The sequence below is a fragment of the Oncorhynchus mykiss genome, chromosome 1 (assembly GCF_057628025.1).
Source record: "Oncorhynchus mykiss isolate SJ-2025 chromosome 1, ASM5762802v1, whole genome shotgun sequence".
Classification (NCBI taxonomy): Eukaryota; Metazoa; Chordata; class Actinopteri; order Salmoniformes; family Salmonidae; genus Oncorhynchus; species Oncorhynchus mykiss.
In genome coordinates, this window is record NC_143022.1 from 87,672,980 (window position 1) to 87,699,554 (window position 26,575).

At 42.2% G+C, this 26,575-nt stretch overlaps 1 protein-coding gene and 1 pseudogene across 3 annotated transcripts; both read left to right on the forward strand.

Annotated features, from left to right (window-relative positions):
• The first annotated feature begins 72 nt into the window (after positions 1-72).
• On the forward strand, positions 73-15,846 carry LOC149985678 (uncharacterized; annotated as a pseudogene).
• On the forward strand, positions 11,734-25,740 carry LOC110531152 (uncharacterized). Of its 3 annotated transcripts, none has more exons than XM_021614395.3 (10): positions 11,734-11,911; positions 12,184-12,291; positions 15,809-15,924; positions 16,149-16,265; positions 16,651-16,881; positions 17,129-17,738; positions 18,404-18,593; positions 19,363-19,436; positions 21,207-21,332; positions 21,464-25,740. In XM_021614395.3, exons 3-10 carry the CDS (start codon positions 15,916-15,918, stop codon positions 21,580-21,582), a joined length of 1,476 nt encoding a protein of 491 aa, XP_021470070.2. In that variant the 5' UTR covers positions 11,734-11,911; positions 12,184-12,291; positions 15,809-15,915; the 3' UTR covers positions 21,583-25,740. The 3 variants fall into 3 exon arrangements, with proteins under 3 accessions (XP_021470070.2, XP_021470074.2, XP_021470078.1); XM_021614399.3 differs by having other exon boundaries at positions 11,743-11,911; positions 16,153-16,265; XM_021614403.3 differs by lacking the exons at positions 11,734-11,911; positions 12,184-12,291; positions 15,809-15,924 and having other exon boundaries at positions 16,158-16,269.
• The last annotated feature ends 835 nt before the right edge of the window (positions 25,741-26,575 follow it).

The following is a 26,575-nucleotide window of genomic DNA, read 5'->3' on the forward strand; positions in this document are numbered from 1 at the left end:
TGTCGTTGGTGCCTCTTCCATTGACACATACATTTGTGTACAGTTTGTACCACACAGAAACACAAACTACACATGGCTCCTCATCTCTCCCTCCTCCTCCTCATCTTCTCTAGACTCTCAGATAAGCGTAAAGTGTTTTTATGAAGTAATAAAGTCTCATGGTTCAGTGCACTGCTGCTATCCTCCTATATCCAATGTTATATATAAACACCAAAGGAGGCTGGAGGGAGGAGCTTTAGGAGGACAGGTTTATTGTAATGGCTGGAATGTTATAAATGGAACAGTATCAAACAAATGGAAACGACATGTTTGGCTCCGTTCCATTCATTCCATTCCAGCCATTACAATGAGAACAACCTATTTTAAAGCAACTGCACTGCCATTATCTGAAGATACAGAAATGCATTTAGTAATGTCTACAAATATTTTTGCCAAGTATATTCTATTACAGACACCTTAAAGGCCCAAAACGTGATTTTCCTGTGTTTTATATATACTGTATTTCCACACTATGAGGTTGGACAAATACTGTGAAATTGTGAAAATTATGTTAATGCCCTTTTAGTGTAAGAGCTGTTTGGAAAGAGCCTAAAATGTCAGCCTGTTTTGGTGGGATGGAGTTGTGGCAATCCATGGTGCAATCACCATGCTGTGAATTAGTTAACATAACTTGGAAGTTCCCGCCCTGAATGCTGATTGGCTGACAGCCATGGTATATCATACCGTATACCATGGGTATGACAAAACATGTATTTTTACTGCTCTAATTACATTGGTAACCAGTTTTAAATAGCAATAAGGCACCTGAAGAGTTTGTGGTATATGGCCAATATACTATAGCTAAGGGCTGTATCAAGGCACTCTGCGTTGCGTCGTGCGAAAGAACATCCCTTAGCCGTGGAATATTGGCCGTATACCACACCCCCTTGTGACTTTTTACTTCTTTTTTTAAAAATATTTTATTTTTGCATTTTCCAATTAAACAAAAGTGAAAAGATATTAGACAACGATAGGACAAAGTGACAGTAACAGACGAGCGTAAAAAAAAATACATATATTATAATTATATATACAAACATACAATAAGAAAAAAATAATAACGAGACATTGTGTAGGCTACATATTATACATTACGTGAAAGATTATGTGAGGATTATATAGAGATTCAATAAACCCACCTAAACAAACCCATAGGGGAGGGTCCGGGTGGGCGTCTGTCCATGGTGGCGGCTCCGGCGCGGGACGTGGACCCCACTCCAAAGTCTTCGTCCATTTTCCTCGCGTCCTTAGATAGGCGACCCTCGCCGCCGACCTTGGCCCAGTAGTCCTCACCAAGGGCCCCACTGGACTGAGGGGCAACTCGGGACTGAGGGGCAGCTCGGGACTGAGGGGTAGCGCGGCACTGAGAGGAAGCGCGGCACTGAGAGGAAGCGCGGCACTGAGAGGAAGCTCAGGCAGGTAGTTGGCTCTGGCAGATCCTGGCTGGCTGGTGGTTCTGGCAGATCCTGGCTGACTGGCGGTTCCGGCAGATCCTGGCTGACTGGCGGATCCTGGCTGAATGTCGGATCCTGGCTGAATGTCGGATCCTGGCTGAATGTCGGATCCTGGCTGAATGTCGGATCCTGGCTGAATGTCGGATCCTGGCTGAATGTCGGATCCTGGCTGAATGGCGGATTTGGAAGATCCTGGCTGACTGGCGGATCCTGGCGGACTGGCGACTCTGGCTGATCCATGCTGTCTGGCGGCTCTGGCTGCTCCATGCTGTCTGGCGGCTCTGGCTGCTCCATGCTGACTGCCGGCTCTGGCTGCTCCATGCTGACTGCCGGCTCTGGCTGCTCCATGCTGACTGGCGGCTCTGGCTGCTCCATGCTGACTGGCGGCTCTGGCTGCTCCATGCTGACTGGCGGCTCTGGACAGGCAGGAGACTCCGGCAACGCTGTAGAGGCGGAAGGCTCTGGCAGCGCTAAACAGGCAGGAGACTCCGGCAGCGCTGTAGAGGAGGAAGGCTCTGGCAGCGCTAGATAGGCGGGAGACTCCGGCAGCGCTGGAGAGGAGGAAGGCTCTGGCAGCGCTGGATAGGCGAGGCGCACTGTAGGCCTGATGTGTGGTGCTGGCACTGGTGGTACTGGGCCGAGAACACGCACAGGAAGCCTGGTGCGGGGAGCTGCCACCGGAGGGCTGATGCTTGGAGGTGGTACTGGATAGACCGGACCGTGCAGGCGCACTGGAGCTCTTGAGCACCGAGCCAGCCCAACCTTACCTGGTTGAATGCTCCCAGTCGCCCTGCCAGTGCGGCGAGGTGGAATAGCCCGCACTGGGCTATGCAGGCGAACCGGGGACACCGAGCGCAAGGCTGGTGCCATGTAAGCCGGGCCCAAGGAGACACACTGGAGACCAGCTGCGTAGAGCCGGCTTCATGGCACTTGGCTCGATGCCCACTCTAGCCCGGCCGATACGCGGAGCTGGTATGTACCGCACCGGGCTATGCACCCGCACTGGAGACACCGTGCACTCCACAGCATAACACGGTGCCTGCCCGGTCTCTCTAGCCTCCCGGTAAGCACAGGAAGTTGGCGCAGGTCTCCTACCCGGCTTCGCCACACTTCCTGTGTTCCCCCCTCAAGAAATGTTTGAATGCCGACTCTCGAGCTTCCTACCACGCCGCCGTGCTTGTCTCTCCAACTCCATTCTCCTATACCCCTCTTCGCACTGCTCCAGCGAATCCCAGGCGGGCTCCGGCACTCTTCCTGGGTCGACCGCCCACCTGTCTATTTCCTCCCAAGTAGTATAGTCCATATTCTTGCCGTCCAAACCGTCCTCCCATGTCCATTCCTCTTTTCGCTGCTGTTGCCCGTTACCACGCCGCTTGGTCCTGTTGTGGTGGGAGATTCTGTAACGGTTTTCTTGAGGTGAAGGAGAGGCGGACCAAAATGCAGCATGGTTGTTATTCATTGTTCTTTAATAAAGAAACTACACATGAATAAACTAACAAAACAACAAACGTGAGAAAACCTAAAACAGTCATATCTGGTGCAAACACAGAGACAGGAACAATCACCCACAAAATACCTAAAGAATATGGCTGCCTCAATATGGTTCCCAATCAGAGACAACGATAAACACCTGCCTCTGATTGAGAACCACTCCAGGCAACCATAGACTTACCTAGAACACTCAACTGAACACAACCCCATAGACTACAAAACCCCTAGACAAAACAAGACACATAAATCACCCATGTCACCCCCTGGCCTAACCAAAATACTAAAGAAGACACAGAATTCTAAGGCCAGGGCGTGACACCATCACCTTCCCATGTCGTTTTGATCAGTATTACATCAACCATGTGAAATACTGGTGTAAAGGATTAGGTTGGGAAGTATGTTCTTATGTAGTACGTACAGACCATCTTAAGAGCAGTGGTAAGACCTCAATATCTGATGACATCAACAAGAGAATCTTCACTGTGACCATGACTGACCTGACGTTATGGGACTCTAATACTTACAGGTGTGTTGTGGAGATCAATAGAGGACCAGATATCATGATACAATGGTTCTACCTATCTGTCACTCCAGGTAAGATCCCTTCACTGCTTGTATCTAGTAAAGTGGAATGAATAGTGCTCAGCAATGTCCTATGGAGTGTCCTGTAATCCTGCAATGTCAAATACGAAATAATGACCCAATTATGACTAGCTATTTATAACAAATGAAATGAGAATTGTGCAACCACTGAAATTTATAGACAGATTTATACCTTACGACAAACTGTACAGTGTTTGTTTACAATTAGATTGCTTAAAAACAGCTGAGTAAAACAATATTATATTTTAGGTCATGAATGGGGAATAATTGAACTGAGCTTGTGATGCAAGTTACGTTCTTCAAGAATCAATGACTATATATAATTTTATGAATTTAAAAGACCAAAAATGGATGTACCAATCACAGAATGCAGCTTGAAGGAATTTGTAAGGAGGCTGTTGTAAAAGTCATTTTTTCTCCTCTGAATTCTTGTTTTTTACCTGTGTTCAGGTACTCCAGAACTCTATGTGGACCAACAGGAAGTGACTGGAGTAGAAGGAGGGAGTGTCACTGTCTGTTGTTACTATAGTAACTCTGGAGACATGAAGTGGTGCAGGATGGGTGGTGATTGTGTGAGTTGGTTTTCTGGGACTTTAAATGGAACATCAGTGACATTAACGCGGACTAGTGATGCCAACAACAGAAAAGTCTTAACAGTGACTATGAGTGGACTGAAGATGGACAACACTGACTGGTATTGCTGTAGAGTTGGAGAACTAGAGATGCCTGTTCACATCACTGTCAGTCAACAAACTGCAACACAGAGAACCTCTAAGATGACCTCAAGTTAGTAGATCAATCACATACTTTATGATCAATATGATTCACTTTGTTTTATCCACTGGTATCATCTGGAACTAATTGTAATATGAACTATGAATGTGATGTTGCTATACAACCTGACTATCTGGTTTACCATTAACTTCATTGATGATATTGTTGTTTTACCTCACAGCAACCCAAGATCCAACTCCTCAACAACCCTCTGCCTCTCCAACTGCTGAGCCTGTTCAGACTGACAACACAAGTCAAGGAGCTGAGGGGAACATGGAGGAAGTCCACCAGAGGTTATTATCACTCCTTCAGATGTTTTATCCCACATGTTGTTAGATAATATGAACTCAGAGAAACATTACAATTCCATCATACACTACAACAGTTAATGCTAACCAAACACCCTCCCTAAATGCATATAGAGACTGTTATCACTTCCTCCTGGGTAGAACATCTCTGTGGTTGCCTTGTGAGAAGTAGCCGCAATGTTGGTGTTATTCTCACTCTCTCATTTGCAAGGTCATGTTGCACACATAAAACTAACGTAATTTCAACAGTAAACATATTATCTCTTCAAGTTTCTAAACTTACAAAGATACAATCAACCATGGACGAATGATAGCATACCTAACTTCACGTTGAAATGATGGTATTTGTTGTTGGGCTAATCAGATGTCAGTGTAGCCTACATAAACCCAACGTCACTCTGAATTTACTTTCACGTACAGCTTGTGTAAGAAAAGTTAGAGGAGTTACTTTCAACTATTTCATGTTATGTAGGTAATCTATGCAAATGAGTGTGGAAATTGATCAATGTGTTGACATTACAGTTTAGCTGAGTTGAACACAGCTCGTTTCCAAAGCTAAGCAGCGTTCAAAGAGAAAGGCATCTGAATGGTAGACTCGTTGTCTCTGATGTGCATTACCCATCATATACCAGTAGGAGTCACTGTTTAGGCAGGAATTGTTGGACTGTGGCTTCACATTGTAATTTATTTAACTAGGCAAGTCAGAACCTCTTGGAACTCTGGGGGCGGTATTTCATTGTTGGATAAAAAACGTTCTCGTTTTAAACAAGATATTTTGTCATGACAAGATGGTCGACTATGCACATAATTGACAGCTTTGAATAGAAAACACTCAGACGTTTCCAAAACTGCAAAGATATTGTCTGTGAGTGCAACAGAACTGATGTTACAAGCGAAACCCAGATAAAAATCCAATCAGGAAGTGCCCCATATTTTGAAAGCGCTGCATGCCAATGACTCCTTATATGGCTGTGAATGGGCTACGAATGAGCTTACGTTTTCTACTTATTCCCCAAGGTGTCTACAGCATTGTGACGTCTTTTTACGCATTTATGTTGAAGAATAGCCGTAAGGGACCACATTGAGCAAGTGGTCACATGATGGCTCCCGCAGAAAATCTTGCGTAAAGTACTGAGGTAGCCATTATTCCAATCGCTTCTAATGAGAAACCAATTGTCCCGACGGATATATTATTGAATAGATATGTGAAAAACACCTTGAGGATTGATTCTAAACAACGTTTGCCATGTTTTTGTCGATATTATGGAGCTAATTTGGAAAAAAGTTCGGAGTTGTAGTGACCGCATTTTCCGGTCGATTTCTCAGCCAAACGTGAAGAACAAACGGGAGCTATTTCGCCTACAAAAATAATATTTTGGGAAAAAAGGAACATTTGCTATCTAACTGGGAGTCTCCTGAGTGGAAACATCCAAAGTTCTTCAAAGGTAAAGGATTTAATTTGATTGCTTTTCTTATTTTCGTGACAAGGTTGCCTGCTGCTAGCAGGGCATAATGCTATGCTAGGCTATGATAAACTTACACAAATGCTTGTCTAGCTTTGGCTGTAAAGCATATTTTGAAAATCTGAGATGACAGTGTGATTAACAAAAGGCTAAGCTGTGTCTCAATATATTTCATTTGTGATTTTCATGAATAGGAAGATTTTCTAAGGATAATTATGTCCGCTGCGTTATGCTAATTAGTTTGAGGCGATGATTACGCTCCCGGATCCGGGTTTGAGAGTCGCAAGAACAAATTCTTATTTTATAATGACGGCCTACCCCAGTCAAACCCTCACCTAACCCGGACAACGTTGGGCCAATTGTACGCTGCCCTATGGGACTCCCGAGCACGGCCGTTTGTGTTACAGCCCAGGATCAAACCAGGGTCTGTAGTGATGTCTCTAGCACTGAGACGCAGTGCCTCAGACCACTGCACCACCTCTTTATTTAGGTTAATAGCATGACGTTGAAACAATGACGTTTATTGAAACATACCGTTTTACTATCAACATTGAAACAAGGTTAAATAAAATATGTCTAATCAAATCTAAAATTCAACATCATTTCAACCACCCGGTCAAATATTTTCTACGCAATTCCAAGAAATATAGTTCTGAATAGATTGATGTAACAACCTGTTAGTCAAGTTAAGTCAATGTATTTCAATTCACGTTTGACCCTAATGTCAATGTTTTTAACATGAGTTGAAATGAGCTGAAAACAGTACTGGTTGATGACTTTTTTCAAACCCAATGTATTTTTTTACATAGATTCCTCTCCACAATACGTTGAGAAATTGCGTTGAAACAACGTTGATTTAACCAACATTGCTTACCATTTCCTCTTGGGTAGAAGAACACCTCCGTGGTTGCCTTGTGAGAAGTAGCAGCAATGTGGGTGTTTTTCTCAGTCTCTCATTTGCATTATTAAGTTGTACACTTATATGATCAGAGGCCGTCTGCACTCTAAGGTCCTTACTACTGAAAAGTGTCTGTTCTAGGTGTGTAGGAATCAGAATAAGAATACTGGAAGAGATAGAGACCCACACACTGTTGAAAAAAGGTTGCACACTTAAAATAAACATTATTTGTATAGTAATAATCTCAATAGTAATAATATCATATCTTTAATTGCATGGTGAAGATCCACACGTGAATAGCTGCAAACAACTAATTATTACTTTTTCACAAATTATAAATTCATAATGATCTATTTTAAAGTTCTTATACAGTATGCCATCCATCAGGCCCATAGATGTGAAAGTTACTCATCTCTCTGGGCATGTTGGTGGTGGTGACAGCTGGTATCCTAGTAACATGGAAGATGTGGAGAAGGCATAGTACGTTCATTTAAAAAATATATATATTTGACAATATATTAATGTTGGAATATACAATAGAATGAATTGTGTGCACATTATGGCATGTACGTACAGTACACCTTCATTTAGCTCTGAGGAGACAGGTGGTGTTGAAGTGACATGAAATGTAACTGAGTCCATTGTAAATCAGGGGACATTAATATCTCCCTCTCTATTTCAGAAGACAATAAAGCTGAGAGCCAGCCAATAATCAACTCAGCGGTAGACTACGCTCATCTTGTCTTTTCAATCATACATGTATGTGCCTTTCTATTCTTGATATAGTAATTTCCATACAGTATGAGTCGGTGTGTGTCTCTGTACCAGCAGGACCCATTTCCTGACAATGTTTCAATGATGAGAAAAGGACAAAACACATCTGAAACATAATAGTCTACAGATTTATTCCCACTGTGGTTATTCTTATTATTACTATTATTATTAATACTATTATCATTATTACTAATATTACTAATATTACTATAATTATTATTATTCCCACTGCGAATATTTATTATTATTACTATTATTATTAATACTATTATCATTATTACTAATATTACTAATATTATTATTATTATTATTACTATTATTATTAATACTATTATCATTATTACTAATATTACTATTATTATTATTATTATTACTATTATTATTAATACTATTATCATTATTACTAATATTACTAATATTACTAGTATTATTATTATTATTATTACTAATATTATTAATACTATTATCATTATTACTAATATTACTATTATTATTATTATTCCCACTGCGAGTATTTATTATTATTACTATTATTATGAATACTATTATCATTATTACTAATATTACTATTATTATTATTATTATTATTACTATTATTATTAATACTATTATCATTATTATTAATATTACTAATATTACTATTATTATTATTATTATGATTATTATTATTCCCAATGTGTTTTTTATTATTATTACTATTATTATTATGAATATTCCCACTGTGGTTATTACTATAGTTATTATTATTATTATTACTCTTTTTATTATTATGATTCCCACTGTGGTTATTACTATAATTATTATTATTACTCTTTTTATTATTATGATTCCCACTGTGGTTATTACTATAATTATTATTATTATTATTCCCATTGTGGTTATTATCAGTATTATTATTATTCCCACTGTGGTTGTCTTATTCAGACAGCTCACACAGAGGAAGGCTGCTGTTGTTCATCTCGATATATTCTAGCCACAGCTTCATATTGAGGTACTTTAAAAAAAAGTATGGATTGGTTGATTGTTTAGTAAACATGTTCTCAGTATCACCATTATAAATGTCATTATATCATGACAGAACTGTGTTTTTATAGTGTATCTCCATCATGACAGAACTGTCCCTGTTCACCTCTCTACCTGTTCCTCCTCTGTAGTCAGCAGAACCAGATGATAATGTGGTCTACAGCTCACTAGCTCTACAGGTGACCACACAGGTCAGTGTTGGTGTCTCTTCTGTCTGTTGTACCAGATGATGCTGATCTCTCAACAAAGATACAGACAACGCCACATTACTATGTGTACTAAACATCACTCTTTAAAGGTCGACTTTGGGCAAAAACTCACAAATAACGGATTTCAACTGTATAACTGATCAATGCACCATCATACCAGGTCATTTAATGCTTAAAAACAAAACATAATTGTTGAATTTGGCAACAGAAGTGCAATTTCTAACCGATCTCTACAGCATCCGTCCAAAAACAAATCCTGTGAAATGACGTCAACACATACTGGAAGATTTATTTTATTTTTTACATACTGCAAGAGTTACTGGGTAGCTAAATTGCCTAGCTACATTCGTCAAGGTGCGCGTTGACACATCCATGAACCACCAAAGGCACAGCCCATTTCTGTTTGAAAATTTAGAACGAATCAAATCAAATCAAATCAAAAAGAGGCAGCGATGGACAGTTTCTCGTACCCAAAGTCGGCCTTTAAACACACACATATTTTTTTGTCTTTTTACTTTGCTGCATGTAAAACTTTTTCATCACATTGTGACCAGCTAACCTCATTGTTATCAGTGTATCGATAGCATTACAGTGTTGAGTGTGACTGGGTTTAGGATGAAGTTGCCTCTAGACGCTGATCTCGGGTCAGTTTTGTAATGTTTCCTACTATTGGTTAAGGTTATGCGTTGGGGGAGGGGAAGAGGATCCTAGATCAGTACATAGGGGAAACATCACCACGGAACTTTTTACATAATGTTTCTCTTCCTCTCCAGCAGAGGGCAGCAGCAGCAAAGCAGTTACTGACTGAGAAGACCTTGGTCGAGTGTTTATGTTGGAAGGACAGCCCACACTCCCCTCTCCTGTGTCACAACATGTATCTGCCTCCAATATGCTTCTGTCATACCTCTTAACCCACCCCAGAAAGACCCCTCTATCCTTTTGTGTAATAAACTACTGAAGACAGTCTGCTGTGTTTGTTTTCATTATCACCACATATCTGTTACATTAAGGTTATACTAGTAGAACTAGTAGAACCATTGTCTACAGTTCCACTAACTGTATATACTGTACTTTTGTGTGGCTCAAAGTTTGGCTCAAATGATTGGAACAGACGGATGCTTCATCGCTCTGTTTTTACAGGGCAGCGATCATTAACTTGATTCAGCACGGGACAATTTTTTCTTGTGCGGCTGGTCAGTTGGCCGGACCATAATAACAAATAATTTGTAGACTGCAAATTGACCGTAAGAAGCCCAAACAGATATAATATTTGACAAAAATATAATCATTTCAAACCTTGCTTACATTTGTATACAATCACATATAGCTCTCTATTATGCGTGGGAATTCTTTGGAACAGATTTTCAAAATTAAAATCACTTGGAGCTGATTTGCTTTTATGTCCAACAATTATAATAGAATAAAAAATTAAATATATTTAGATTTTTTTTTCTCAGAAAACACCTGTAATTAATCACATCAAAAGTGTATTACGATCTTAGTAGCAGCTAGGCTACTATAAATAATAGCTACTGTAGTGCAATAATAAAAGTGACTACTGGTTTTTGTTTACTTTGAATTTTAACAAGGTCATTTTGTTCAATATTTGAAGGAGAGAGCATTCCCTCCCCACAGTAAAATCCATCCTAAATCAACAATCCAAGTTGTTCTATCCAGCAGATGATGTTGCAGCTAGCATCTCATTACCATGGCAATTTTAATGCAGCAACCAATTAGTATTTTCTTTTAAGGTGGAAATGTGTATATGACAAACACCCAGGTCATACATGTTGGGTTTGTATAGATTGTTTTATTTGAGCTTGTTAAACGTTTTCATTCCCCTTTAAGGAATGTTTTTTTATTCATTTTTTATTCATTATAGAAAATTATAGAACTATGCCACTTGTAACGTCTTCAAGAGGCTAACATGTATTGATGACGTACTATAGGTGTTGAACTAAGGTTGCATTTGCAATTGTAAACGTTTTTTTCTTCGCTTGCTCACCTCACTTTCCAATAAATTAAATAGTATAGTCCAAGTCAATAGGCTATTTAGGCTACTAGGATACCTAGTACCAGAGATATTGAAGGAATTCTATACTTTCTATACCGTCTCTGCCTACCAAAACATGCACATTATTTAAAGATGAGTGAATTATTATCATGAGGTCACCAGCACCGCACAGTGAGTCGACCAATTTAAAATAAAGCATTATTGTCTCTAGACACTAAAACGTGTCTCACCGTAGGCTACCTCTCAGCACCATCCTGTCGACCTCTCGTTCCTCCAACCGGGGGCTGGCCTCACAAGAAAAGCTGATTTAAGTGTAGTGAAATCCATGCACTGTGTGTAGCAGGTAGTTCTCAGTAATTATAACACAATCAGACATATCTGCCTACACAAATTAAATGACTGATGTTCTCCTTTAATTTCATTCCTTACTTTCTCTATGGTTCCTTTGGAACAAATCATGCATTTTCACAGCTGATCCCGGACTGAACCATTTGGGTTCTGAGGGGATTTATTTATCAACAAGTTCCACATTATTGTATTTAGAGGAAATATATCCTAGCCTAATGAAGTCTTGAAGATTACTATGTTAATTTGATGACATTAATGTAATGTATGTTATTTATAATAACAACCAATGTGTGTATTAATGGGAAATAAAGAAAAATGTTTCCTTGTTTCGCCATGTCTAGACCATTCCAAAGCCAGCTGTTCAGGACTAGCCCAAATATATTTTGCGTCGATATACTAGAGGACCACAACATATCATTAATTCTTGTCATTTGTGCGGTCTTGTGGAGAAGAACATTGGTTTATGTGGATGTCACTTTGTTCCCCTGATTGTAACTGCTGGAACAGTGGACGGTAAGTAGCCTAGCCTTCTACAGCATGGTAGCCATGAATCGAGCAATAACCCTGTATAGCCTACTGTTTTGGGTTGGTTATTTTGTTGCGACTCGGATGCCAGTCAATGCTGATGTGCTCTTCCTGTATTATATACAATGGCCTCCTAGGTTATAGCTGTGTAGGCCTAATATAAATATAATATTCTATGCTGCATAGGCTTATCGTTGCTGGTATTACAACGAGTACTATTTAGTGGTCAAATGTTTAGCCTATTTCCTATCGGACTTTAGGCTGCTGGCTTCCAGAGCGCTCGCTGTCAGAACCGCGGGGCTGCGCGTTGACAGATGACGGGGGCGCGCTTCAACATCGGAAAATGTGACACACCGTCCATGCAGGAGGTAAGACAGCTAGCTGTTCGTTCAAAGTACTGCCTTTTCGTATCTTGAGTGCCAGCGACAGTGTCAGGGTGATATTAGTGCCACATGTTGTTTTAAAAGGCTTGCACCACGTTCTGCTAAATGTATGCTCAGATTCAGATAACTTTAATGTCCTCAATGATGGCATTAGACTGAATGAGAATACCCCCCCCCCCCCCCCCCCCCCCACACACACAGCTGTCAGGTACAGAGCTTTGCTATTCCTCTTATTTCTTGGAAAGGAGTAGGCACTCCCCTCTCTGTCTCATGTGGAAGAAAGGCTGTTTCTTCAGACTATCCCTCTGTAGAGTTATGGTGTGTGTGTGTGTGTGTGTGTGTGTGTGTGTGTGTGTGTGTGTGTGTGTGTGTGTGTGTGTGTGTGTGTGTGTGTGTGACACAGGGAAATGACTGATTAGGACTATTTTAGGGATCTGGGGCACAGGATGTTGGCTGTGAGTATTAGTCTTTCCTCTATCTACCCCCCCCCCCCCCCCCTCTGTCTTTCTGTCTCTCTGTGCTCGTATGATGGAATACAGCAACTCAATTTTACAGTCCTGGAAGTTGTTTTACATTGCTGTTAGTTGTTCAGAAAGCATGTGTTAAATGCTCAATTGAATGACTCCCAAAGAGTAAAAATAAATGTGGTCTGTCAAATAAAGTGTAACCTGGCAACCTAACCTAAACTGCAGCAGATTACCCCTTGTCTATAGCAGCTAGAAGCTATATGGTCTTGTTGAGGTCTATATTAACATAGTGCTCATGTGATGAGCTGCTAGATTAACCTAGATGTCACTGCAGTGATGAATCCATTAGGCAGGATTAGGCGGTTGCCAATGGTGGCAGATTGACGAGGGTGGCATTTTCTGAGCTAAACTGACCAAGACACACCTCTAACAACAACACATAAAATCTCACATAATTCAGTATTCAGATCCCTAGGATTTTTACACATTCTGTTATGTTACAGCCTTATTCTAAAATTGATTTAATAGTTTTTTTCCCTCATCAATCTACACACAATACCCCATAATGACAAAGAAAAAACTCAGTTAATTTTTTAATTTTTTGTATTAAAAATAAATGGATATATTGCATTTACATAAGTATTCAGACCCTTTACTCAGTACTTTGTTGAACTACCTTTGGCAGTGATTACAGCCTCAAGTCTTCTTGGGGATGACGCTACAAGCTTGGCACACCTGTATTTGGGGAGTTTGTCCCGTTCCTCTCTGTAGATTTTCAAGTTCTGTCAGGTTGGATCGGGAGTGTTGCTGCACATCTATTTTCAGGTCTCTCCAGAGATGTTCGATCGGGTTCAAATCCAGGCTCTGACTGGGCCACTAAAGGACATTCAGACTTGTCCCGAAGCCACACCTGCGTTGTCTTGGCTGTGTGCTTAGGGTCATTGTCCTGTTGGAAGGTGAACCTTCATCCCCAGTCCGAGGTCCTGAGCACTCTGGAGTAGGTTTTCATCAAGGACCTCGCTGTACTTTGCTCTGTTCCTCTTTATCTCGATCCTGACTAGTCTCCCGGTCCCTGCCGCTGAAAAACATCCCACAGCATGATCCTCTCACCATCCTTTATTTTATTTATTTATTTATTTAACCTTTATTTAACTAAGCAAGTCCAGTTAAGAACATATTCTTATTTACAATGACTGCCTACCCCGGCCAACCCTAACCCGGTCGTTGCTGGGCCAATTGTGCGCTGTCCTATGGGACTCCCAATCACAGCCGGTTGTGATATTGCCTAGGGCAGGCAAGGAATTGCCCTGGATGAATCAGTACTAAGTTATCTCAGAGCCCGAAACCAAGTCTTAAAAGCCTGACAAGCTACTCAATCTGTCATGGGAGACCTGTACAGTGCCTTGCAAAAGTATTAATCCCCCCTGGCATTTTTCCTATTTTGATGCATTACAACCTGTAATTTAAATTGATTTTTATTTGGATGTCATGTAATGAACATACACAAATTACTCCAAATTGGTGAGGGGAAATTAAAATATAACTTGTTTCAAAAAATTATAAAAAATAAAAAACGGAAAAGTGGTTTGTGCATGTCTTCACCCCCTTTGCTATGAAGCCCCAAAATAAGATCTGGTGCAACCAATTACCTTCAGAAGTCACATAATTAGTTAAATAAAGTCCACCTGTGTGAAATCTAAGTGTCACATGATCTGTCACATGATCTCAGTATATATACACCTGTTCTGAAAGGCCCCAGAGTCTGCAACACCACTAAGCAAGGGGCACCACCAAGTAAGCGGCACTATGAAGGCCAAGGAGCTCTCCAAATAGGTCAGGGACAAAGTTTTGGAGAAGTACAGATCAGGGTTGGGTTATAAAAAAATATCAGAAACTTTGAAAATCCCACAGAGCACCATTAAATCCATTATAATAAAATGGAAAGAATATGGCACCACAACAAACCAAGAGAGGGCCACCCACCAAAACTCATGGACCAGGCAAGGAGGGCATTAATCAGAGAGGCAACAAAGAGACCAAAGACAACCCTGAAGGATCTGCAAAGCTCCATAGCAGAGATTTGACTATCTGTCCATCGGACCACTTTAAGCCGTACACTCCACAGAGCTGGGCTTTACGGAAGAGTGGCCAGAAAAAAAACCCATTGCTTAAAGAAAAAAAGTAAGCAAACACGTTTGGTGTTAGCCAAAAGGCATGTGGGAGACTCCCCAAACATATAGAAGAAAGTACTCTGGTCAGATGAGACTAAAATTGAGTTAATACCTCTTATCACCCGAGAACACCATGTTTTTCATTGGCAGGAACTGGGAAACTGGTCAGAATTGAAGGAATGACAGATGGCGCTAAATACAGGGAAATTCTTGAGGGAAACCTGTTTCAGTCTTCCAGAGCTTTGAGACTGGGACGGAGGTTCACCTTCCAGCAGGACAATGACCCTGAGCATACTGCTAAAGCAACACTTGAGTGGTTTAAAGGGAAACATTTAAATGTCTTGGATTGGCTTAGTCAAAGCTCGGACCTCAATTCAATTGAGAATGTGTGGTATGACTTAAAAATTGCGGTACACCAGCGGAAACCATCCAACTTTAAGGAGCTGTAGCAGTTTTGCCTTGAAGAATGGGCAACAATCCCAGTGGCTAGATGTGTCAAGCTTATAGAGACATACCCCATGAGACTTGCAGCTGTAATTGCTGCAAAAGGTGGCTATACAAAGTATTGACTTTGGCGGGGTGAATAGTTATGCATGCTCAAGTTATCAGTTTTTTTTTGTCTTGTTTGTTTTAAAAAATATATATATTTTGCATCTTCAAAGAGGTAGGCATGTTGTGTATCAAATGATACAAATCCCCCAAAAATAAATTTTAATTCGAGGTTGTAAGGCAACAAAATAGGAAAAATTACAAGGGGGTGAATACTTTCGCAAGCCACTGTAACTAATCTCTGAAACCTGAACTAAATCAGCTGCTCGATTTAAAATGTTAATATTAAGGCTAACTGTCTGTCTCTGTTATCAGATGATGTGAACTCTGACCTCTGGCGGTTGGTGTACTGATGATGACGAAGCTAACCGTACTAAACTTTTGACCCATCCAACTGCCTCTGAACAGGTCCAAGCACCACCATGCCTCAGGTACACAGCCTTGTTATACTACAAAATTGTCTTCATTATACTTCATAATATATAGATACTTTATCATGATGAGTTGCTAGTTTACAAACTTAATGCTGGCTATTGTACAATATGACAACAGAGTCATATCTGGCTTTCTCTCGCTTTCTCTCTCTGTCTTCCTCCCCCTTTATCTTTCTATCTCCCCCATCCAACTCTGACCCCTTCCCCTTCTCTCTCTCCAGCCAGGTAGCAGTGGGATGGAGCCTGTCTTTGGTGAGGCCTATGGGACCAACGGGTTATCTGTGACCTTAGAGCCATTCACCATCTCTCCTACAGGGGGCAGTGCAGAGTCAGACAACGTAGGTACAGTGGAAAACATTTGTCACTTGTGTATGTCCCATGTCTGAATCAGTGGAGGCTGCTGAGGGGAGGCCAGGCCATAATAATGGAGTCAATGGAATGGCATCAAACACATGGAAACCATGTGTTTGATGTGCTTGATACCATTCCACTAATTCCACTCCAGCAATTACCAAAAGCCCCAACTCCCCAATTAAGGTGACACCAGCCTCCTGTGGTCTGACTCAGTCCCTGATTAGAGGGGATGGAAGAATGAAAACCATCAATGCTATTGACCTCTGGATCTGGAATTGAATACCACAGAAGTAAAAAACGATGTGTGTGTGTGTGTGTGTAACTCAGTGTTATCATAGACAGAGAATGTGTTTGGTCTCTGTGTTGTAGTGTCCTAAGGGTGTGGTGGTGATGTTGGGGGCCCCAGCCCTGTCCCTGTGTCAAGGCCAGCAGCCTGGATGTGAGCTACTCAGTGATCTCTTGGAGGATGTGATCACTGACGACACACACACCTCCAAGCGTTGCTGGGACATCTCGGCCCTGGATGACATCACACACTATGCCAAAGGCAGCCCAGAGGGGCCACCACTGAGCTGCGAGTGCTTCTTCGTCTCACCTGAGGTATGAGTTACTCTTAACCACAGATTATCAGGATTAACATCATCACTAATCTTCACCATTAGATCCTGGGAAGTCACTTCTGGTTCTGGAGATCTACAGGGTGTGCAGCTCTTTGTTCCAGCCAAGCACTAACACAACTGAGGAAACTATTGATTAGTCGAGTCTGATGTGAGTCCATGGGCAGTCCTTAGGAACTTTGACCATGGTTTAGAGCAAACTTCTACCTACTCTGTTTTGCTCTCCGCAGGGAGGCAGAGAAAAACCATGGTTATCCCTAAGACCAGAGGACAGGCAGCCAAGGAACCCCACAGACCTCACACCCTGTGTAGGGTTGGGGGCTGGACACCTCCTGGCTGGTAGATTTCCGGAGTCCTGGAGCCAAGAGGCTGGAGGGCGGGAGAGTGAAGCTAGGGAAGGGCTGCAGCAGGTGGGGCAGGAAGAGATGGTGCACAACTACTCTCTACAGAGTGAGCCAGACACTGAGTCTAGTCAAGGAACAGACAGCGATATTGAAGAGGAAGAGGAGGAGAAGGAGGAAGATGGGAAAGAGGAAGAGGAGAAGGGGACAGAAGCCATGGAGGAAGAGAAAGGGAAGGAAGAGGAGGAGCTTCAGTCCCATAAGAGACAAAAGAAACGCCGGCGTTACTGGGAATGTAGCCTCTTCAGTGAGGCAGACCTGGGGAGAGATGGCGAGAAAGAGAGACGGAGAGCCAAATGGAGAGATGGAGAGAAAGATAGACGGAGAGCCGAAGAGAGATATGAAGAAAGAGATGAAGATAAATATGAAGGGGATATAATCTGTGGCCCTAGCACCCTACCCACCACCATGTGCCTGAAAGAGGGGACCTCCACCAATGGTGAGACCTCAACCCCAAGCCATAAGACCCATTAATGTACAATAGAATAAGGAAAGGAAGATGTAAAACATTTCTACATTTTATATGTTCTTAATTTTTATAAATGTATCAATACTCATTCGGTGGGTCACATACATACTAGGAAAGTGTTCGTTTTAAAGGGATACATCGAGATTTTGGCAATGAGGCCCTTTATCTACTTCCCCAGAGTCAGATGAACACAGATGATACCATTTTTATGTCTCTGTGTCCGATATGAAAGAAATTAGAGGTAGTTCGTAACTAGAATTAGAGCACTGACTGGAAGTCTGAGTATCGACTAGCATAAATCTGATATCCACGACTTCATCTGACTCTGGGGAAGTAGATAAAAGGCTTCATTGTCAAAATCCCCAAGTATCCCTTTAACGCCATGGGTGTTAAAATTCAGAAGTATAATTTGCTGCTTCAACCTCACCATCTCTCATTTCTATTGCCAAACACAAATACTTTGTTAGTGGAGTCTAAAGTATAGCTGCACTTAGCTGCACTGTCAGTTGCGTCTCGAGTGCTTGCGTGCTTGGAAATATATAATTACATTTAGTCATTTAGCAGATGTTCTTATCCAGAGCGACTTACAGACTTACTTATGTAAAACCAACCACAAACTCCTGTGTGTTCCCCAGGTAAGCGAGGCCAGAGGAAAGCCCGTCGTACAGATGCCAGTGACCTGACCCCCAGCCCTGGGAAGCTACAGAGCTTGGGAGAGCAGCTCCATACACTCAGCTCTGCTCTGGAGGGCCTGACTCCAGTCAGTGACCTGCCTGTTACTGCCAGGACCCCAACACGAAAGGAGAGGAACAAACTGGCCTCCAGGTACACGTAGACACTAGGACACGGACACATACACACCACTTACCTGACTTACCTGTCTAACTGTAGAGGCATAATTCGCTAGTGGCTTTTCCACACTGCACTTTCAGAAGTACATTTGATTTGTACAGCAGGGTGTCCCGGATGGAAGTACCACTCAACAGAACTGTGCTGTGTTAAATTCAACCTGCGTCTAGCTAAGTGCTAGTGAGGTCGAGTGTAGCGCAGCATAAGCTCTGGCTATAGGTTGGTAAACTGTCTCACTCTCTGTCTCTCTCCCTGTCTCTGTCTCTGTCTCTCTCCATCTCTCTCACTCTGTCTGTTTGTCTTTCTCACTCTCTCGCTGTCTCTCACTCTCACTCTCCCTCTGTCTCTCAATTCAATTTCAATTTAAGGGCTTTATTGGCATGGGAAAAATGTTTACATTGCCAAAGCAAACGAAATAGATAATAAACAATAAAACATTGACTGTAAACATTACACTTACAAAAGTTACAAATACACTTACAAAAATACATTTCAAATGTCATATTATGTATATATACAGTGTTGTAATGATGTGTAAATAGTTAAAGTACAAAAGTGAAAACAAATAAACATAAATAAGTTGTATTTACAATGGTGTTTGTTCTTCACTGGTTGCCCTTTTTGGCAACAGGTCACACATCTTGCTGCTGTAATGGCACACTGTAGTATTTCACCCAATAGATATGGGAGTTTATCAACACTCCCATCTCTCTATCACTCCATCTCTCGCCCTCTCTCTCCACAGAGCGTGTCGGCTGAAGAAGAAAGCCCAGCATGAGGCCAACAAAATCAAACTGTGGGGTCTGAACCAGGAGTATGGTGAGTTATTTCTTCCGATTTATAATCAGTGACCCACCTAAAACTGTTGTTATGGGTTCTGTTGGTGATCCACCAAGTAGAGAAAGATTTTGTTTCTAGCCAGGATCCTTTCTCAATCTAGCTGGTCCTTGATCTGTATGTGCAGTCTTAGGATTTGGTAATACAGAGCAATCAGATATGGGACCACGCTATTCTCAAAATGTGACCTAATCAACCAGAAGCCACAGGGTCCTGACCACTGGAGGCTCCTCAGAGTAGGAAGGGGAGGGCAATGCTACTAAATTAATTTCTGAAAAGTTCAAATGGTTCAACATTAAAAAAGCTGTCATTTTTAGATAAAACTATACTAAATATATTCACGTCACCAAAAAACTGATTAAAACACACTGTGTTACGATGTAAGTCTACAGTAGCTTCAACAGCACTCTGTAGGGTAGCACCATGCTGTAGCTGGAGGACAGCTATCTTCCATCCTCCTCTGGGTACATTGACTTCAATATAAAACCTATGAGGCTCATGGTTCTCAGCTCCTTCCATAGACTTACACAGTAATTATGACAACTTCCGGAGGACGTGCTCCAACCTATCAGAGCTCTTGCAGTATGAACTGACATGTTGTCCATCCAATCAAAGGAACAAAGAATGAATCTAGTACTGAAAGCATAAGCTACAGCTAGCTAACACTGCAGTGCAGTGGTGAGTAGTTGACTCCAAGAGAGTGAAAGACAATAGTTAAGCCGTTTTTAACAAATTAAGTAGTAGCAGCAGAGAGAGAGAGTGATAGCTATATTTCATCGTCTTTTTTCCTTCTTCTTAGTTTACTTTTCACTTATCTAATGCAGCTAATTTAGCCTACTCGACATCCTGATTCAAACAGAGAGGAATGCTATTTAAGTTAACTAGCAGACTAAGGCTATCCAACAATGCAACTCTTCAAGTCAAGGTTAAGCTTTCTGTTTTATTAATTTATTGCCACCGGGGCCCGCTGGTGTAACTGCTAAACTGCTTGCTGTACACTGTACTGCATGATTGTACACATGGGATTGGATTCTGGGTTTACTTACACGTTAGTTCTAGTTTGTTGACTATAATATTAATATGGCGACAACAATGTAGGCTTAGTGGTTAGTGTTATGGTATGAAGTTTTGGCTTGGAGAGGTTTTTGCGCTTGGTCATAGACAGCTGTTGTGTTGTGCACTGAAGTCCACAAGCGAAGGGAAAATGTGAGAGGAGAGCGCGTAAATGCAAAAAGGAATTATACAGCAAGCATTAGCAATGATTCCGTATTTGTCTTCTATGAAAGTGAACTGTGTGTGCGGATGATCTGTGGTGTATACATTCTGCCGATTCTGTCTTAAACAGAAGCAAACGGAACGGGAAGGACCTACCTGAATTTGTCCAATACAAACTCTTGTTTTAGTTGCAAAACGTTCTGTGTGGACTAATGATTCCACCCCAGATCAGCTAGATGCAGGCAAGAGTGTGCAATGTGTTATTGAATGTGTCACTGTCTGTCACCTTGATTATTTAAAAAAAATCTACTTCTCTAATCTTAAACGGCACCAACCTCCACTGGCCCTAACACACTGTTATAGATAATGATCTGCTTCATACAATCCTTTTTCACACTTAACATAGCTTATGTGCTTTAAATATACATTTTTATGATTTCATTTATACTGAGACTTTCCAGGGGAATTTAGCCAGTATGCAGCCATTTTAGCTCATTCAGTCAATCCTTCATGTCTCTGGTGGTGTAATTCCTTCAGATGGCCTGTTGTGGGCAGTGCTGCAGATAAAGGAGCTGATCCGCCAGAGAGTGGAGAGCAGAGAGGAAGACACAGAGAGAGGATGTCTGAGAGAGAGACTGGAGGACATTCTGAAGGAATCAGCTGGTGAGTAGTGAGTATGTAGTCTGTTTGGACTGCCATGAGACCCTGTGAGTGTGACTGTATTTTAATGTAAGTATGTTAATTGTATGGATGTGTGTTTGTGGGTATTTGTGCGCGTGCGTGCGTGTGTGCAGGGCCACGTGTAGCAGGACGAGGCAAAGCGTTTGTGGAGAGGATCTTGAAGAACCCTGCCGGGGGACAGAGCACCAGAGAGACTAAGGGAGAAGGAGGGTCATCAGACCCTAGCCACTAACCTCTTCTCCCCACCAGAGTCACTATCCCGCCCCTTCTTGCTTCACTTTGCACTTTCTAACATGGAGAGAAGGTAGGATAGGCAGGCAGGCAGACAGACAGATAGAGAGCATCTGCTGTGCCTCTAGCTGTTACAGTATAGCTGATGAGTGTCTCAGAACATTAACGTCTGGCATGTTTGTTTAAGATTGTGTGTGTGAGGGAGGAAGTGTGCATAATTCCAGTGTATCTATTGTATTATGTACTATAGTATATACCATCGTGCCTAAAGGAGGACACTGTGTGCTGCTAGCTAGTCGTAGTTATACACTATAATGGAAGAACAGGGAGAGGAGTGACAGTGAGTATGGTGCTTATAACAGTGGACGTGATGACTAAGCTGTTTATCTTGACGTCCATTTTGAATCGTACTGTAAACCAAAAGTGCATAGATAAACAGACAGACAGGGGGAAGGACTTTGGCATCACGTGAATGTTGCACAGTGCTTCTCAAAGATGCTGAATGCTGCTTGCATGGTCGTTTTATATGTCTCTGCATTCCTTATAAAGTAAATTATGTTTCTCTACAGATCTTCTTTAAAACTGATGTCATAATGTACTGTACTTCTCTACAGAGGAACCTGTGTAGAGGATAAAAATAACCTTAAACCAGGGAAACTCCCATCCTCAGGAGGGCCCTGTGTTTTTTGGTTTATTTTCTTCCTGCAAATCAGTGACTGGACTGCTACCTGGGAAACCTGGCCCCATGTTCACATAAGAGTCTCGGAGTGCTGATCTAGGATCAGTAGATCATAATTAATAGGATTACATGGACAGGGGGGGACCTAATCCTAGATCAGCATTCCTTCCCTGAGACACTTTTTTAACATGGGCCCAGGCGTGTCTTCTCTCGGCAATGAGTGATTAAGTGCCACAGGGAGAAGAGAGAACAGCACTGCACCCCTGACTACCATAGTTGTCCATCCATGTCCTAAACCCACAGTACTGTAACTGTTAGAGAGATCCACATCAATGGTTTCAAATCTGATTCATATATTTCATATATCTGATTAATCTATCTGATTTTTCATCTGATTTATCTATATAGGTCCACTGTGCTTTTTGTAGCCTGTGCCTTTGAATGGTCTTTGAGAGCAATATATGAATACGCACACCACCACATCTTTCTCTGCTTCTCTTTGTGCTGCTGAGAATATAGAAAACACAACTCATTCAGAGATAACAAATACCCTCCCGTACAAACCTGAACGTTTACTATTCTCTCATTTGCAAAATGGCCAATGTGATTTTTGAGAGGAAAGGTGTAGTGTGGCCATTCGGTCAGTATAGTCCCTATAATCCCAAGCCTGTATTCATGAAGCATCTTAAAATGCTGATCTACGATCATTTTAGATCATGATGAATCAGATTACCTGGACAGGGGGGACCTGATCCTAGATCAGCTTTTATTTACATTTAAGTCAAGCTAGCTAGATGTGACACTCCTACTCTAGGACTCTTTATGGATATGGACCCAGAGCTTTACTTCACTCTAAGTCCTGTCATTGCACTTCATGTACTTGAATGTAGGAGCACAGTAGTCTATTTACTTGAAAGATGGAGCACATTGAGAAATACAAGGCCCTGCTTCAGTATATTACTGACACAGCAGGGGTCATGAACTGCCCGGCCACAGATCTTGGCAATAATCCTCAATTGGATGGACGAGTGACCATATCCTCAATTAATCCCCAACAATAATGGAACTGCTCATAAAAGTATTATGTCTTAACATGCGTGCACAAACACACATATGAAAAGAAGTGATACAAAAAAATAACATGTCATATAGATGATCATAACTAGTAATTGAGAAGTTTGCACATTTATTGAATTTATAGATTTTGAAGAAGTGCTGTATATCATGATCAAGGGAACAGATTTGTCTGGGAAATTAACATGTATGGAATTATAGGCCGTAACAGACCAGGCCTTAACAGACCAGGCCTTAACAGACCAGTTATAGGCCTTAACAGACCAGGCCTTAACAGACCAGTTATAGGCCTTAACAGACCAGTTATAGGCCTTAACAGACCAGTTATAGGCCTTAACAGACCAGTTATCGGCCTTAACAGACCAGACCTTAACAGACCAGACCTTAACAGACCAGACCTTAACAGACCAGTTATAGGCCTCAGCAGACCAGAAATAGGCCTTAACAGACCAGTTATAGGCCTTAACAGACCAGTTATCGGTCTTAACAGACCAGGCCTTAACAGACCAGTTATAGGCCTTAACAGACCAGTTATAGGCCTTAACAGACCAGTTATAGGCCTTAACAGACCAGTTATCGGCCTTAACAGACCAGACCTTAACAGACCAGACCTTAACAGACCAGTTATCGGCCTTAACAGACCAGACCTTAACAGACCAGACCTTAACAGACCAGTTATAGGCCTTAGCAGACCAGGCCTTAACAGAACAGTTATAGGCCTTAACAGACCAGTTATCGGCCTTAACAGACCAGGCCTTAACAGACCAGTTATAGGCCTTTGGAGACCAGGCCTTAACAGAACAGTTATAGGCCTTAACAGACCAGGCCTTAACAGACCAGTTATAGGCCTCAGCAGACCAGAAATAGGCCTTAACAGACCAGTTATAGGCCTTAGCAGACCAGGCCTTAACAGACCAGTTATAGGCCTTAACAGACCAGGCCTTAACAGACCAGGACTTAAAAACCCAGGCCTTAACAGACCAGTTATAGGCCTCAGCAGACCAGGCCTTAACAGACCAGGCCTTAACAGACCAGTTATAGGCATTAGCAGACCAGGTCTTAACAGACCAGTTATAGGCCTTAACAGACCAGTTATAGGCCTCAGCAGACCAGTTATAGGCCTCAGCAGACTTGTTATAGGCCTCAGCAGACTAGTTATAGGCCTCAGCAGACTAGTTATAGGCCTCAGCAGACTAGTTATAGGCCTCAGCAGACCAGTTATAGGCCTCAGCAGACCAGTTATAGGCCTCAGCAGACTAGTTATAGGCCTCAGCAGACTAGTTATAGGCCTTAGCAGACCAGGCCTTAACAGAACAGTATTAGGCCTCAGCAGACCAGTTATAGGCCTCATCAGACTAGTTATAGGCCTCAGCAGACCAGTTATAGAACTTAGCAGACCAGTTATAGGCCTCAGCAGACCAGTTATAGGCCTCAGCAGACCAGTTATAGGCCTCAGCAGACCAGTTATAGGCCTCAGCAGACCAGTTATAGGCCTCAGCAGACCAGTTATAGGCCTCAGCAGACTAGTTATAGGCCTCAGCAGACCAGTTATAGAACTTAGCAGACCAGTTATAGGCCTCAGCAGACCAGTTATAGGCCTCAGCAGACCAGTTATAGGCCTCAGCAGACCAGTTATAGGCCTCAGCAGACTAGTTATAGGCCTCAGCAGACCAGTTATAGGCCTCAGCAGACCAGTTATAGGCCTCAGCAGACCAGTTATAGGCCTCAGCAGACTAGTTATAGGCCTCAGCAGACCAGTTATAGAACTTAGCATACCAGTTATAGGCCTCAGCAGACCAGTTATAGGCCTCAGCAGACCAGTTATAGGCCTCAGCAGACCAGTTATAGGCCTCAGCAGACCAGTTATAGGCCTCAGCAGACCAGTTATAGAACTTAGCAGACCAGAGGCAGTCGTTCCAGAAAGCTGTGTATTGTCGAGTTATCTGCTAGAATACTTATTCCCAGTCTTACTTAAGCCTTAACCTATTCATCTGATCTTGCAGTAGTTAACATGTAATAAGCCATTTGTAATGTGTTATTAACCCTTTATCAACATGTATGAAACATTTATTAGCTCTGGGACTGTGCAAGAAAAAGAGAAACACAAAAAAAGTGTCATAGAAACACATAGTTTGGTCAGTCTGTTCAGTCTGTTCAGTCCGTTCAGTCTGTTCAGTCCATTCAGTCTGTTCAGTCCGTTCAGTCCGTTCAGTCTGTTCAGTCTGTTCAGTCTGTTCAGTCTGTTCAGTCCGTTCAGTCTGTTCAGTCTGTTCAGTCCATTCAGTCTGTTCAGTCCGTTCAGTCTGTTCAGTCCGTTCAGTCTGTTCAGTCCGTTCAGTCTGTTTAAATGTAGATTTTGCTATCTTGAAGCTGCTGCTATGTCAATAAAAATCTATATTCCTAAAATGCCAAGTGTGAATTCATGAATTTATTCTATGAACAATGTGCGTCCATCTTAATTGAAATAATCAATGGGTGGGTCCATAAATAACAATTTTGTGTAAATGAGCTATTAGTCTGCACACACAGCAAAACTACACAGACAGACACACCCACACACAACTTACCTGTCTAACCAGACTCCTAGTTTTCTGTAAACCTGCACTTCTGAAACCTGCACTTCTGAATCGCCTGTTGAGGGATGCCGTCTGGGCTGCAGGCCCAGACGGCATCCCCAGCCGCGCCCTCAGAGCATGCGCAGACCAGCTGGCTGGTGTGTTTACGGACATATTCAATCAATCCTTATCCCAGTCTGTTGTTCCCACATGCTTAAAGAGGGCCACCATTGTTCCTGTTCCCAAGAAAGCTAAGGTAACTGAGCTAAACGACTCACTTCCGTCATCATGAAGTGCTTTGAGAGACTAGTCAAGCACCATATCACCTCCACCCTACCTGACACCCTAGACCCACTCCAATTTGCTTACCGCCCAAATAGGTCCACAGACGATGCAATCTCAACCACACTGCACACTGCCCTAACCCATCTGGACAAGAGGAATACCTATGTGAGAATGCTGTTCATCGACTACAGCTCGGCATTTAACACCATAGTGCCCTCCAAGCTCGTCATCAAGCTCGAGACCCTGGGTCTCGACCCCGCCCTGTGCAACTGGGTACTGGACTTCCTGACGGGCCGCCCCCAGGTGGTGAGGGTAGGCAACAACATCTCCACCCCGCTGATCCTCAACACTGGGGCCCCACAAGGGTGCGTTCTGAGCCCTCTCCTGTACTCCCTGTTCAC

What these genes read in the sequence shown, in the direction of transcription:
- LOC110531152 (XM_021614395.3), top strand. An exon ending in AGAGGGGACCTCCACCAATG is followed by an intron (nt 17,739 to 18,403) that starts GTGAGACCTCAA and finishes TGTGTTCCCCAG; the next exon opens with GTAAGCGAGGCCAGAGGAAA. An exon ending in GGGTCTGAACCAGGAGTATG is followed by an intron (nt 19,437 to 21,206) that starts GTGAGTTATTTC and finishes TAATTCCTTCAG; the next exon opens with ATGGCCTGTTGTGGGCAGTG.